The sequence below is a fragment of the Apium graveolens genome, chromosome 5 (assembly GCF_009905375.1).
Source record: "Apium graveolens cultivar Ventura chromosome 5, ASM990537v1, whole genome shotgun sequence".
NCBI lineage: Eukaryota > Viridiplantae > Streptophyta > Magnoliopsida > Apiales > Apiaceae > Apium > Apium graveolens.
This window is the reverse complement of record NC_133651.1, coordinates 126,063,540-126,079,774: the sequence shown is the minus strand read 5'-3', so window position 1 is coordinate 126,079,774 and position 16,235 is coordinate 126,063,540. Positions and strand designations below refer to the sequence as shown.

Below are 16,235 nucleotides of genomic sequence, written 5' to 3'. Positions count from 1 at the left end.
ACATCGATTCTGCTCGGGTCGGGTTAACTTGGATTGAACGGGTTATTAATAATTATTTAAGATAACAAATCTACTCAAGACATTAGTTTAATCACCGGAGTAAACCTATATATTTGATTATTAATACTTTGAAACTATATTTCTTGGTTGATTCTACAAGTTTATAAAGATTCAATTAGCAACAATATTTTATACTTAAACATACAATGACACGAATCTCTTAATACAACCGACATCGAATGGTACATAAAACACAAACTATCTAATTGATTATAAATGCAGTGCAATAAATTTAGTTTTAAGATTGAACAATAGAGCAAAACATGCCATTAGTATAGAATTGAGATGCTATAAAACTATATTTACAGGTTTGAATAATGATTACTCCTCAGTTGGATTTTGTACCGTATGTATACCTCATTAGAGTGCCGGACAAGCTGTCATTCATTTTGTTTTAGAAAGTAGAAGCAAAATTGTATATTAAACAACGGTATTTTGAATTAAAAAATAAGTATTCCGTGACATGCTACCTTTTTAATTAATTGAAGGTTGCTCGTATATTGCATGCAATTAGTGACGCAAAATAACTCTTAGCTGCTCCACTGTGGAGGTGGCCAATTGTGGCCAATTGTGCGGGTTTGAACCGCACCACCGGGACCGGTTCGTTCTGAAACCGGTATTTATTCGGCCCGGTTCGGCTCGCTAAAAACCCACACAATTCGTCTGAAGGAACGAGCCAGAGCCGATTACGAGTTAGGAATCTGAAAACCGGGACCGAGCCCGCACAGCACGCACGAACCGAACCTGCATGGCCTGATTGAACCGCACAAACCCGCACGGCCTGCTCGCGATTGACAACACGCACCAGCATCTGTATCAAAGCAACTGTCCTCTGTAACAAAGCATAGTTAAATTTGTAATTTTAACTAGTGAACATCTCTAGAAAAAATAGTTAATGTAATTTTTATTAATATTTTTTTATTTACTTAATTTGTAATTTTTTAATATTTGATACAGTTTGTTCCGTTTTTGTAGAGAGGAATCCTCTCACATCATTTGTAATATTTTTAAATTAATAAAATTTATATAAGGTGCCGTCCTCTTTCAACCCAAAAAATTAAAATAATAAAATTATTATTTTACCAAATAAAAAAATTCTAAGTAATTATGAAATATATTATTTAACAGAAAAATTAAAAACACAAAATCGAATTATTTACTATGTAAATAGAAGCCAATAATTATTTTTAATCCAGTAGACTAGTACGTGGCTAAAAGGTGTCTACCCTCTATCTATTAATACTTATAAATTAATAATATATTGCAAATTTACAACAGACAACTAATAGTAGACAACTAACAGTGTTACACAACTAACGGTGTTATAGTAGTGTGACACGACCCGAAAAAAAGAAGGTTGGTCCTCTTTTAACGCGCACGGCCCGAGTCCGGCCGGTCCCGAATTTTGTTTCTTCGACTCGAGCCCGGCCCGAACCTGATTCACAGACTTACAAGCCGGTTCAGTGTTCTGTCTTCGAGTGTTGAACCCGTGTGCGGCCCGGCCCGGCACGCACGGACCGCACAAGTGGCCACCTCGCTCCAGCAAGTAAAATAGTAGCGAAGCATTTCATCAGTAGAATCATTTGTGGACTTCTATGCTTGTCCTAGCTCATAACTTAACGTGTCATCCTCTTCTAAGATATGCTTTGCAAATGCAGCTACAATTTTACATTATAATAAATTAATTAAATCAAATTAATTTAATAAATTTTGAAGGAAATAAATAAATTTTATATTGTTTAAAAATAAAATAGAAGTATAAATTTAATTATATTTAAAATAGCATATCATATATGTATTAAAAACTCATTTAAATATAGAACGATGTGGACAAAATATGTTGAAAAAAATACTGATAAGAGCATCTCCAACCATCACCTCCGTTAGATCAAATATATATATTAGGTAAAAAAAACAACACTCCAACAACATCACTTGTTAGCAAAAATTTTAGATATCCTTCATCTAATCTTCTATATTCATTGAATCTGTAGGCATTACCTATATCTTACACGTCAGATTTAGTTTAAACCTAAATCAACACATTAATACATACACATACACATTAATACATACATATATTTATATAATATTTAATATATAAATATTAAAATTACTACTTTATATATAATATTTTTAATTTATAAAAAATTAAGTGTGAAAATATTGTTATCTTATTAACAAAATTTACTAATTATTTTTAACAAACAATATATATATATATATATAATATATTAGTAACTTTTTATTAAATATATTTTTGTTATATTTATCTGTTATTCTATTTTAAGTTGTAACAATTATTAAATTACAATTATATATTTTTTCATTTATTGAATTAAGTATTAACTAAATTTATTTTATTATTTAAAGTTTTTATATATATATATACATATAAATCTGAAAAATAGGAATAAAATAATATTTTTGAATATAGCTAATGATTATAACTAATACCACTGGAGTGCATGGCCTTACAGGTTCAATAAAATTTTAGATAATCCTGAATTACCTAACCATTTTAGCTATCATGGTTGGAAATGTTCTAATTACTTACATTTTTGGAAATAAAAATAAAAATAAATTAAAAAATCAAGTGTACACCTACATATAGTAATCGAGGTAGCTTAGAGAACTACCCCAAACAGAGACATAGTTGGGACTTGAGAATTGAGATACAGTGAAACCAAGTTTACATATTTTATCTTGGGCATGCATATGCTTCCAAGTTCCAATTAACTCAAGTCTCAAAGTTATAAATCCCAAGTATTTCTGGTTTTTAGTTGAGTCGTAGGTTCATTTCCTTCTACTACATATATACATATACTCCTCCAACATTGACAAGACTCAATATTCTCTGTCTGTACTACAACTGTATAAAAATAAATACATGAACAAAAAGGATTACAATAATCTCGGTCCGGCCCTGTACCTTCAAATATCAAATTGAACACCCAACCTATACTTTGTTTTTTGAATAGGACGGTTGGCTATCAAAAAGGTAGAGTAACATTCATATAAAATAGGTGAAAATATATCGAACAAAAACAAATAAATTCAAATTTTCAACTTTTACATATTAGTCAAATTCGTAATTTTAATTATTATATACAAAAGGCAGAACTGAAATGACTTGTTCAGTAAATAACCAATTTGTCATATGTAGAACTCAGAAGTTGATAATTTTTTCAAATAATGATTGTTAACTAATAACAAACACAACTAATCAAATACATACATGCCGTTTTATTTTATTACCATTTTCTTGAAAATACTCTTTTAAAATTGCATAGTATCCATAGTTTTACCTAAACAACATCTCTAAAATAGATGTAAAGTTTAAACTCTTCAATTTATTCTACGATAATATTAAGTTGATAAATTTGAGTAATCTTATTAAGACATAATTATCCTGCCTAACAAACCAAACGAGTACGGCTCAACTGGAAGAACTTGTATGATCTAGAAGAGTACTTCAGATAGAGAAATTCAAACTAATCAAGAAAATCTGCAAACTGTGTTACATCTTTCCATATATATAACTATTGAAATGAATATCAGATCAATAAAATTAAAACACTGCTCCGCTATGGGAATTGTAACTAAAGATGTACACTAAATTGATCATCGCATTCTTTCTCATTCATGCTTACTATTACTGTCACCTCAATATACACTACCTACTATTACCAATGGTTATTTACTTTCACTTCTTCACTTCTAAGTTACTACTTCCAACCAGACACAAGAAACTGAGTGGTTCAACCAATAAATAGTAACTATCAGCGCTTAAAGCTAGTGAACAATACCTCATATGTCGTATTCAGGTTTCTTTGAAAAACCATTGGCAAACTGATTCCGACATGCAGCACCAACTAAAGATTTGCGCCTACTCGTTGCACTATCAGTGTATTCTTGAAGAGGAGGAAGAGAAGTACCCTCTTCTATTTTGGGAGCTTGCCCTCGAATAATCTACCATTCACAAAGACTTGTATTTATATCATGAAGAAACAATGTAGTTATAATCCATTTTTGTATTTACCTTCGATGCCCAGTGACGCTCTGCCTGTTGACAAACATCTCTGATATCTCTTCCAGACATACTGAATACAGAAGTAAGATCAGATGAGTAAATAATATAATGATATGCACTTGGCAGGGAATAGTTCTATATTATCAAAATGACGGTAATGTTCGAGTTAAGTGCAGATGATCTTACTCCTCTGTAGCAGTAGCAAATTCAGCTAGTTCTGATTTAGTCAAGTGCTTTGCATACTGAGCTGCTATTTCCTGACGAGTCGGTTGGTCAGGAAGGCCAAACATAATCATAGAATCAAAACGGCTGAAAACAAAAAAAAAAAATCAGAAATACCTAGAACATCAAAATGATAGTTACAGAGGGAAGTACAAGCGATAGTTTACCTGATTAAAGCAGGATCCAAATCTTGCTTTCTATTGGTTGCAGCAATCACAACTACTCTCTTGTCCTGCTCAAATCCATCAATCTGCACAAAGAAATCACCACTGAGCAAAGACAGAAAACAGAGGCCCAAAATTAGCAGCACGTAATTCCATCAAAAGAAGGCCAGAGTTGGGGACGCGGTAGATATGCTAGTAATCAATAAGGCAGATGAGACAAAGACCTAGATGCTTTAAAATATTTTCAGCTAAAATCCATCACGAAGCTGTTGATGCAGGAACTGGGTGGCTAATGTGTAGTTGGCAACTTGGTTTAAGGACATAATGCTAGAAAGAAAGAGCAATCCAAGATATAGGAATCAATACGGAAAATGAAGAGGTGAGGTTCACTAAAGCAATTAATTAAATATAGGAAGCGAAAGTCTCAAACTACTAAAAAGTAGAAACACATTCTCATACAAGTAGCAAAGAAAGGTTTGTAAGTAGTCACATAAGTCCATTGTTTAGAATCCTAGCATCCAAAATAGTTAGAATTAAAATTAGTTTATTACTTCAGGAAAAAGTTACAGTGCAGAAATAGAATCACCTGTCGCAACAATACAGACAAAACTCTACGTGTTGCTTCGTGTGTTTCATTGTCACGGGCAGTAGCAAAAGAGTCGATCTGTAAAATATTAAAGAGTATATAACATTTTAACTCGGTATAAATGAAGACTAAATGACCAAAAATACAATAGATATCATAAAATTAGCAAAGCTAAGAATTTGCCTCATCTAGGAAAATGATTGCACCATTAGGAATCTCATTAGCAAGCGAAAACACTTTCCCCAACAAACGTTCACTTTCACCGTAATATTTCGACATGACTACCTCCAGCGGAACATATAACAACGGGACACCCTGTCATATCAACACTGTTAGATATCATTTCCAACATACACATCATTTGGTATTTTAGGATTTTGTTTATTTAACAGTTAATCATCAAGACATTGTAGAGTAAGACATGTAAGTAATACAGTTGACTTGGGGAACCTAAGATAGCCCTTTCAGCCTACCTAATTCAGTGCACTAAGCGGGTAAAAGTATGCATAAACCAAAAGATATCGAAAAGATAATTTGAAGCTAGATATTTTTTTTTCTGGCTACCTGAGTTATCATTACACAAAATAGTATCTAGCACATTAAATTTAACCCATTGTTTGAACTTTGACTTCTTGTCATATTGTATCAGGGTTGGTCATATAACTTGGTAAGTGGCTAAGTGCGCATACACAGAAGACTCAAGGCTAGTAAGCATGACACCGGATGACTGTGTCAGACCATCTACCAACAATATCTTTGAAAGGTTTTCAATTTGGTAGAGTAGAACTTCTGTTCACCCGGTGACCTCTCCAACTGTCTAATCTATTTCGAACACCCAACATGTGATGCATGTTGTCAATTATTAAGTTGAGACAAGAAACACTGGAGCAATTTTTGCCTCTAAATGTAAGTATTTATTTTGAACATATTTGGAAGAAGAGATGGGAATCTGAAAATTAAAAAAAAACAAGACAGATGCAAATATAAAAATTAACAATAACATACTGTACCGCTTGATTAGCAATTACACGAGCGCAAGATGTCTTTCCAGTGCCTGAAATTGAATATGCATCAAAGTAACCATATTAGTGTCGAACTCTAGTAAACTAGATGCACTGTATCATTTCTTACATAGCTACGTTACAAGTCACCCCTTTTAAGATCAGGTACAATTCATAACAAATTTCAGAAAAAAAACTAATGTTTGTTGGTCAATGACAGGCTGAGGGATGATACTCCTCAAGTAGGGCAAATACTAATATTTGTTCAATCAACAATATTGCCACCATTTACAGGTGTCAGGAAAACAGTAATATATACAAAATAATGTTCTCAGGTTGTAAATTATGCATTAAAGATACATTAATCTGAGTCTCAAGTTTGGGTTGTCGGACACTGGGACATGAATTCATTCCATGTTAAATCCTCACTCAAATGTGGACACTTTGACCTACTGAAAGTACACCTGTAAGATGAAATTAGAATGCAAAAACAAAAAGACAACAAGGAAGAACATTTATATGACTATGAGGTAAAAATATAAGGAAAAGGAGAATATGCCTAATTTTGCAATGTCCTTCACAAAAACATGTTCAATTTGAGTGTAATTGATGAAGAACGAGAAAAAACAATTAATATATATGTTACTAATTAGTTTATATTTATGGCGCCAAGTCGACCATCGACGCCCGAGTACCTTCGTGAAGACTAGTCGACAAGTCGCCCGACTAGTCGTAAAAGTCGACAAAGTGTTCATTATGCATATAATTACTAGATTTAATATATAATATAACTGAACACGTTAGTTTAATATTTAAATCAAAATTAATAGAATATTTAGTTCAAAATAAGCATGGTACACCACGATTATGGTTATGAAGGGCCCAAATCAGACTACGAGACTCTTGGACGACCTTCATGTCAACTAGTCGATGACAAGTCGGGTTTCGAGACTCTCGGCGCCTGAGTACCTTCGCGTCGACTAGTCGGTGACTAGTCGTCTTCGTGATAACAATGTAGGGCATATACTAGACTGAAAGATTCCAACTATATGCCTCATTTGTTTCAACTATTAAGTAACAGCATGTATTAACAAATAACTAATTACTAACCAAATCCCTATATATATTGAAACTGTCGTACTAACTAGAAAGTTAATCCAGTAAGCTAGGTCAAAGAGGGTGCCAGTGTAAACTCATTGCAAGAAAAAGAAATAAAGCTTAAATCAAACAGATTTTACTCTTTATTATATTATATTAGTCGGAATCAGGGTGCAATGTGCATTCTTATCAATAAAACAGGAACGATGTAATTTAGCAAAAAAAAAACAAAACAGGAACATAAGTAGAGGAAAAGGGTTGTTCACGCTGTTTCTCTAAAACCTATTAGCCGCTGTTTGTCAAAGCTTCTACCACCCTAAAACTTAATCACACGTGATGGGGAAAAGAACTAAATAAACTACTTCATCGAGTCTGACAAGAGATGAACATGATAACCTCATGATCTATGCTACTTAAACTCAGGTACAGAGTGCTGGACATGGCATGTGTCCAAATGTCAGATTTGACACTTTCGAAAGATTAGGACACGGTCCAAATTTTGACACGGATATGGCGATACGGCATAATTAGAATTAAACTAAATAAGTTTGTCCAATATATAATAAGTGCAAGCGGGATAATATGAAAGTACTACCAAAAGTCGAGGCTCGAGGGTTCTCTTCTCATTAACAACTTCATATCTAATATTTATAACATGAAAACAAAATACAATATAAGGATATACAAAAAAAGGATCAACTGCAAAATTTAACAAAGATTTGTTCCCCAGTTTTTTAAGGGGAAAGTAAATGAATGTAAGAGGAAGTAATTGAAAGAAGAAGTAATTTGTTTCACTCAATTGCTCCCGAGTTTAAAAAATTCAAGAGTGAAATTAATTTCATTAACATGCTCACGAGTTGGAAGGAAAGCATATAAATGATTGTCAAGTTCCAATTCTGTCCTTGGATCAAAAAACTTAAAATTTTTGTAATAAGAGTATATTTGTGATATTAAGTGTTTTTAATTAAACAGTGTACTTACTTTCACTTTCATCCCATTTTTGGGGTGAAAATTTTGGGGAGAGAATAAAATTTTCACTCCCATTCACTTGCTTCCCTCCTTAAAAAAGTCGGGCATGAATAAGAGTGGGAACTTTGTAAGTTACTTTCCTTTTCACTTGCTTTCATTCCTTTTTAAAACTCGGGAGCAAAGCGTTAGATTTTGAATTGGATCAAGTTGATAAAACACACACACACACATACATATTATAAAAGATCTGTACTTTGCACGGGATAAAAGCTAAATTATATAGTACGAATAAATAAAGAATATTATTTTTGTAAAAAAATAAATTTTAGACACATTATGTTATTTTATCACTTGAAGATTTTTTTTAAAAATTGATTATAAGATCTCTTTTCATGTCCAGTACTATCAATACTGATACTTAAAAGGTGCGTTATTAGTTTGGTATTACAATTTTTTATGAAAAAATAATTAATAAATGAAACTAGACTACCAACAGTCCAGATACATCCATTGTACACTGTACTACATTAAAATTCATGTACCTTGACAGACCCGTTACCTAAGCTAAAGAGAGCTCAAAAAGAAACAACAGTAATGACGAGAAGTGATATTAATAGTTGAAACAAAGATATCTCCCCTCTGCCATCAAAATTCCTATTTCACGTCACGTGTTTATGCATTCATTAGATCAAGTAAGATAAACACATATAAAAAAAAGAAACTGATATACGGATTATGCTGCATGTAATTTAGTTTCTTGTGGTGGTACTTTAACGACCCAAATAATATTTTCTGTCGGATAGAATATATGGTGTTAGGCTGTTCAATTATAAATATAATCATTTATTTGTACAGACCACAGCAATTGTATTCCTATACTTTTTTTTCAACTTGCGAAGGAATTAGGAGGAAATTAAATTAATATTTCATCAGAAACGCTTAAATAGAATTCTTACTATTCTTAGAGGTGTTCTAGACAATCATCGCGAGGGATTTATATACACCAATTAGGTTATTCTCTACATAAATGATCTATGTCTAGTTGAAAAATATTGTCAAGAATTCATTTTAAACTTTATGTCATTTAAAGGCTGTGACCTTTGTTATTTTTCTTCTCCTCCTCCATCCCCACTTACCTTTGTCCGCATCAACTATTTATTACCCCTTCCGTTGTGTAACAAGGCTTTTGACAAACCTATTCTTGAATAAGAAATTGCACAACAATAAAAGTCTCTGTACTACAATAGAGAATAAAAAGACACTCTAAGGCAATATAAAAAAATAAACTTTTTAAAGAAACTTGAAAAGATAACACATACCATAGACCTCCGGATTTCAGAAAATCACTTATCAAGGAAAAAAGGAAGTAAATAAAAAGGCTATGCTTTTGGTTCCCACATAATGTCAAAGGGTTTAACTCGGTCTTTTTTTTAAAGGCAAGTGGGGTTGTCAAGGAGAGCCTCTGTCCTCCGTAAGGACTCGAACCCATGACTCCATCATTTGGGGAAAAAGGAAGATATTAGATCTTTGTCAGTTGTCACCAGGCTATCTCCAAATCATCATAAAGCTATGACCGAGTATAGCCTTAAGCAATTGCATCAGATCAGAACATCAAGCTTTCTAACAAAAACTTATCAATGCTTGAAAATGCAAGGCTAACTATGTCATAGGCTCATAGCATGACAATTTGGGCAAATAGCACAGCTAGATTCACATATCATACCATCTTGAACAAGGACTCTTAAAGCATAAACTTTTACTAGATATTTATAGAATAAGTCTATGTACTATACTGCCTATTTTATGGATGTTCGGGACGGCAGAAATAAATAACTGAGACTATCATTATGGTCATAACAATAGCATCATCAAAAAAACTTTAAAAAAAATCTGTTTAAACAATTGAATTTTATCATGACACGCACTTCATTCAGTAATTCTACATTAACATGAAATCCAATGAAACAAACCTGGGGGGCCTTCAAAAAGAACTGCTCGGGGTCTGTTTGTCTCAAACTTGCACCTGGTTCCACGAGCAATATCATCATACACTTCGGGACTCTGTATGGCCAATAAAATGGTATCTTCTATTTCCCTGTGTAACAAAAGATATGAGAAATATCTGAATTAACTTTCTTTTAAAACTAGGTGACATATACATGTACAAACAATTCATCACATAGCACGCTTTCTCTAGTAAACACGCCAATATACCATCAAGCTTAATACGATAAATACCTTTTCTGCTGACTATACCCCGCTATATTTTCCCATGAAATTTCAGTTTTTGTATCCCCCGTATTAGGTTCATCCAATCCATAAATTTTGATTCCCATGGCCTCAAGATTAGTGATTGATTTTCCTTTGGTTGGCATTCCAGGACTTCCCGTTGGTCTTTTCTCCAGGGTTTTGTTTTGTCCAGCCAATTGCAAGAGAGACACGAAAGCATCAAGCTCCTCGTGACTAAAACTTCCGCTCTTCATAAACTCAATTTCCTGTATTAATTTATGCAAACAATAAAATACGAAAAATTAATACCGTTCTTTCATTAAAAGGTACCATATTAAACTGAAGATTAAAAATGAAAAATATTATTTGATGAACCAAGGTGAAAATTTACTGCTTTATCAGAGCTTATGAGTGAGCGAAACATGAAAATGCTTAAATCTTCCTCTTGCGACTTACTGGAGCCACTCTCAGTCCCAGCAGTTTCATTTTGCATACTTGGACGAGTCAGTATGAGTTGCCAAGCGACTCCACTAAAAAGGAGAGGAAGAAGCAAAAACAATTATATTTGCAAATAACGATGATAATGCATTGATCAAGCAGAGAAGAAATATATATATCAACGAGCATTAAATTTTGCACAATATAGTTGAGGAAAAGTATCATGAAATAACAGTTTAATCAGGACGCCTTTACATGGAAAGTTTTGCAATTACAGTTGAGTAACAAAATCTTTCAGGTTTTGTACACCTGAAATGAGAACTTTGGCTTTGTTTGAGCAGAAACGAAGTAGAAACCCTTTTTTAGATCACCTATAATAAAAATTTACATTGTTTATATTTGCATAACATTAAGTGTTGGCAGTCCTGTGTGCTTTCAAACCAGCCTTTGTTATTATGAGAGTATTACTTACATCTAGATATTAATCAAGAGAGTTCTAGAGGTCCCAAAACTTTCCCAGAATATGATGTGTCGGTTTTTGATTGGTTGTTTTCTCATTAATGTTAAGGACCCCATGTGTGTTAATATGCTCCACTAATTAAAACATGCCATGTGTTTTTTGGGACCTATTTTTGGAGTTATTTTGGGTACCTCTAGCACGACTCATTAATCAATCCAATCCTTCTACATTTACTTAGAACTTGTTCAATCAGTTGTGTGGCCTTAAATTCAGGACTCGATGACTTCAAATAAAATTAATAGAGTAGTTATAAGGTGAAATAAAGAAGCTTGATAATAATATCCAAACGATGATATACCACCACTCGTCAAATAGTAGAATAGTAATCTCTTCAATAACTACAAAGAAATATACTATTAGTTGACGTGACATTTCCATATATTTCTTGACAGACTTACTTTTGAATAGAGTAAAATAACCACACAGACATATAGACACTACAGTTAGAAAAGCATCATGTTCATCAAACATTAAAGGCTAATGCTTAGGACTGACCTGTCCCAAGCACGCACTGTCATATCTGAACCAGTTGTACTAGTATCAACCTTTACTCCAAGTTGCGAAACAAGGTTGGAAATCAGGTGTGGTATTTCGCATGTGGGAGGAACTTGGAATTTGATCGTTACCTGCAACAAGATATCCAATTAAAATTAAACACAAGATATTTACTCTTAAGGATGGAACCTATATGGGAGAAACGATAATATGATATGTGATTTTTGTCTAATATCCATATATTAAAACATATACACAGACAAAATTTAGACCCCAGCTTTAGCTAGACAGCTGATGTCATCTTGCAGTGGTAAAATAAGAAAGCACATCTGAACAGCATTCTGCTGAACTTGATTACATCCAAGTGCTACAAACAGACAGTTGATTAGTTGAACACATTCTTCTCAGTGAAATGACCCTTAATCATAATGCCATAATTGAGAAGGCACAAGGAGACACTCAGATATAATATCAGCCTATATATATATATATATATATATCCAAACTCATCAATTAAAAAAGACAAATGATCAAAACCTAAATGCCTAGTGAAATCTATCAGCTGTTTCCCAATAGCCAGAACTATAATCCTGTTTAAAATTGCACAAAAGTAGTCTATTAAGATGCAGAAGTAGAACCTTAAGTAGTACATCTTGAAACTAAGACCTTTTCCAACACTTATAAATCACAGGGCCTGAATTTCAAATCTTGGAGATCTCGTGGATAACTTGTGAACTTCGAAAGTCGAAACTTCAGGGTCGATCCGAAAACATTAAAACGTTACAAGGGATTGGTTTGTAATTAATTAAACTTCAGGAACTGTACATAAAGTTCGCAAAAATATGTGGATAACTTAAAATATCACCATCATCTCTTGATGTATGCCTAAAAATTAGAAGAAATAGACTTGGGTCTTAGAACAGGTCGTGTAATAGTTGGCTTGGTTTAATATCTGAACTCGGGTTCTCTTGGTACGAGAACCTGAACGAACAGATTAAAGACACGCCATCCAGGGTAAAAACTACCTTCGAGGCAAACTCAAGAGTAGGTCAAGACAACAGTTTTAACAAAATTTGAATGCGCCCGACCAATCTTTTTCCTTTGCAGATAACTTCATCCAAACAACCGTTTATCTTGGTTAATATTTTATTGGGGGAGAGGGTTGGAGATTACAGGCTGTTTACATTTGCAGCAGTGTTGGCTGTTACAACACATTACATGCTTAAATATCTTTTCCATGCTCTTTTATGTTGTCCAACCCAACAAACTACAACTTAAAGAAAATAAATTTAATGACTGATATTCTTAAGATCTAGATACCAAAATTGCATACCAACTACTTAACATATATAAGAACCAGATATACAAAAGACTTTTAAATTTCAATTCGGAAAACAGATGCCCAGAGGATGCAATGGTGGCAGCAGAACAATTTTAGATATTCCGATTCCCCAAGCTATAAAAATCCCTGCCCCCATAAAAGAACCCCATGGTCATCTTGTTGTGTTAAACCCAATATGGTGGCATGGGCCTTGGAGGATCCAAGACGAGTACGAGTTTGTAATAATTGTTATAGAAGTTATGCCTTGGTCAAAATGTTAGATAGTTAGGTGGCAAGAATGGTAAGACTTTTACGACAAATATAATAAGTCTTGGACTAACATTGTGATGGCAGAACATGTTTGATATGCATGCTTAAGTAAGTAGATTTAGGTATTGTTTGCAAGGATGCTTAAGTATTGTTAGACTTAAGTAGCGGTTAAAATACCTTGTCAAAAAAAAGTATCGTTTGAAATACCACCGAGGGGTGATTCATTGATTGTGTATTGATAATTGGTTTGATTAACCATTTTATTATTTTGTCCATGGTTTGCATTAGTTGGTCATTGCGTAATTCTTCCTAACACATCATACATTAGAACCTGTTAAATGTAAAATCAACAATACCATCAAAGACATGCAACATAGCATATGACCTAATCTAACTGAAAAAGTAAATGACTTGACCTTTTGACCCTTGTGGCCCACAATAAACCGAGGATAGGAGCCAACTTTCCATCCTTTGCTTTTAATCAACTCTTCTAAGCGGAGTCTTTCTTTCTTAGCTATCTCCTCCAAATCTTTATAACTAGGAGCTGATTCCGGTGGTGTAGGCATTTTACTATCAGCCTGAATTCAATTAAACAAGTGTTTACTTGAACTATAACAGATACTTAAACAATATGTTTTTGAAAGAGTTGAAAAAATGGTCAAAAGGAAACTAAAAAATGTGCCACACCGAAAAATAAATCACTAAAGCTAAGTTATATACCAGTTTAATTACTGAAACACATAAGATGCATCTAGAAGAAAATAGATAAATACTACCTCCGTCCCCCTCATTTCTTTACATTTTTTTCACATCTTTGACACGCATTTTAAGGCAACTATAAAGTATATTTCCGTAAATTATTTTTAAATTTTTTTTTTTTGTATAAAAGTTTGAACATTATATTTTTATTTAGAAGAAAAAAAAGTTAAAAAAAGATTCATAAAACTACGTTTAATAAGAGCATTAAAGTGCGTGCCGAGCCCCCGTCTCCCAATGTAAAGAATTGAGGGGGACGGAGAGAGTATATACTAAAAAATTCGACCTCATTTGCCTCAGCGTGGGCTATTTGTAGAAGGCTGCCACCAAGCAATCCAGCTAAAATAGCGGGAATAGCATACAATCCAGTAGTTTCAGGGTTCAGTATTGGCAGGTGCAATTTAGATGCACAAGTTTTCATGTGATTATCACAAGAACCTGGACACACACAAATCACAAATGTTAGTTTTACATACAAACAATAGATTATTCTAGTGTCACCTTCTAGACAGTAGTCATGCCTTCAAATAATAAATACATAAGAAAGTGAAAGTAGACCGTAAAAATGACAACATGCTGCAAAAATGTTCCCAGCATTCAATCTAAGGCCCATTCTGACTGCTTAGTTTGGTCATGCAAGCATTTAATTGACCAAAACAAGAGAATCAATACAGGCCCTAAGATTGTGAAAAAAAACATATTAACTATGATTAATTCTGCCAATTTACTGATTTAAACTCTAGCACTGGAATTCCTGAAACAAAACACATTCTCAATAAAAAGAAGATAAACTACAATACTACATTTAATATTTTCAAAGTAGGCGTTGATCTGATTTAAATTTGTAAGGCATCAATATGCTCAACGTCAAATTAGTTTGCATCAATCTCTTACTGCTTCTTACATACTAACACGTGCACACATGTAACCCTAGCAGTACACAAAATTGAGGTGCATTTGTAGTCGAGCAATTAAATTATGCATTTTAAGGTTACATGACCTACGAGAAACAACTAATAACTATAAGCTTACAAAACAATATAGATAATTACGCAACGAGAATCAACAAGTCATAAAAAATGGAGCCATTCGGCAACAACACTGTATCGTTTGCAACAAAATTCCCTTGCATATAATATCACACTTGTATAACAATTTAGGAGTCTACAAAAACTCATATTTATCGGAAAAAGCTCAATTCACAAATCAACAAAGTGGAATTCAATGAATTATTAAAGTAATATTATTAAGCAAGCACATGTATGTATGTATGTATGTATGTATGTACCGTGATAAGGGTGAAATTGGGGAAGAGAAGAGGAAGTGGTTAAAGCGGGTAGGGTATTGCGGAGGGAGAGCGTACGACATGCCCGAATTGCTCGTGAGAGGTTTCTCATGGAAGCCATGGATAGCTGTAGATACAATTGTATGTATGTATTGTTGTTATACAGTAGTAGGCGGTGCCAAAGCAAGGCAAGTGTTCCACTGTCCAGACTCCAGACTCCAGACTCCAGAGCCTCGGGAGAGTGCCTGCTTTTGATTTGTTTTATTTTGTTGGGCGCATGAGTACTGCGTTTTTACACACATGTAACGACAGAGCACAAAAAGTCCATCCGGCATGTTTTATCGCCGTTTTAGAAAACCCGTTTTTTTAAAATACATCGAGTTGGACTTTTCTAAAAATCAGACCGGATCAGATTGGACTTCCTAAGAAATAAAGGCCTACGGGTCAGGCCGGATCGGATCAGGACGAATTAGGTTTTATCCGGGTTTTTTATTTATATATTAAAAAATATTTTAATATTTTATAACTCGAATCATAAGTAGTTTAAATACCGGACTTAAAATATCAGATAGAGTAGTTTAGACACTGAAATAAATAATTATTTTTTAATATAATATCTTAATAATCATATATACCTTAATTGTTTTTAATGTTATAATATAATATTTTAAAAATCATAAATATTATTTTACATTTTTAAATTTTATATAAAAAATTCGGCTTTTTAATCGGGCTTTTCGAAAAAACCCGGACTTTTATCCGGACTTTTTTAGATCTGGGCTTTTATC

General features: G+C 33.3%; 1 protein-coding gene across 4 annotated transcripts; it reads right to left on the bottom strand.

Annotated features, from left to right (window-relative positions):
• Window positions 1-318: 318 nt before the first annotated feature.
• Window positions 319-15,760, bottom strand: LOC141724465 (uncharacterized). 4 transcript variants are annotated; one of them, XM_074526621.1, is made up of 15 exons: window positions 15,451-15,760; window positions 14,449-14,600; window positions 13,823-13,984; window positions 11,816-11,946; window positions 10,754-10,892; window positions 10,372-10,628; window positions 10,104-10,228; window positions 6,076-6,119; window positions 5,249-5,380; window positions 5,066-5,143; window positions 4,483-4,565; window positions 4,280-4,402; window positions 4,103-4,163; window positions 3,870-4,032; window positions 319-892 (listed from the first exon to the last, which is right to left on the bottom strand). In XM_074526621.1, the coding sequence occupies exons 1-14, from the start codon at window positions 15,566-15,568 to the stop codon at window positions 3,871-3,873; spliced, it is 1,767 nt and encodes a 588-aa protein (XP_074382722.1). In that variant the 5' UTR covers window positions 15,569-15,760; the 3' UTR covers window positions 319-892; window position 3,870. The 4 variants fall into 4 exon arrangements, with proteins under 4 accessions (XP_074382722.1, XP_074382724.1, XP_074382723.1 ...); XM_074526623.1 differs by having other exon boundaries at window positions 319-871; XM_074526622.1 differs by lacking the exon at window positions 319-892 and adding an exon at window positions 1,243-1,718.
• Between the last annotated feature and the right edge of the window lie 475 nt (window positions 15,761-16,235).

Excerpts from the sequence above, each read along its gene's own strand:
- LOC141724465 (XM_074526621.1), bottom strand. The coding sequence starts at position 15,568 with ATGGCTTCCATGAGAAACCTCTCACGAGCAATTCGGGCATGTCGTACG. Across the intron at positions 5,144-5,248 it reads CAATCATTTTCCTAGATGAG|ATCGACTCTTTTGCTACTGC; the intron begins GCAAATTCTTAG and ends AATATTTTACAG. Across the intron at positions 4,566-5,065 it reads TGTCTGTATTGTTGCGACAG|ATTGATGGATTTGAGCAGGA; the intron begins GTGATTCTATTT and ends TTCTTTGTGCAG.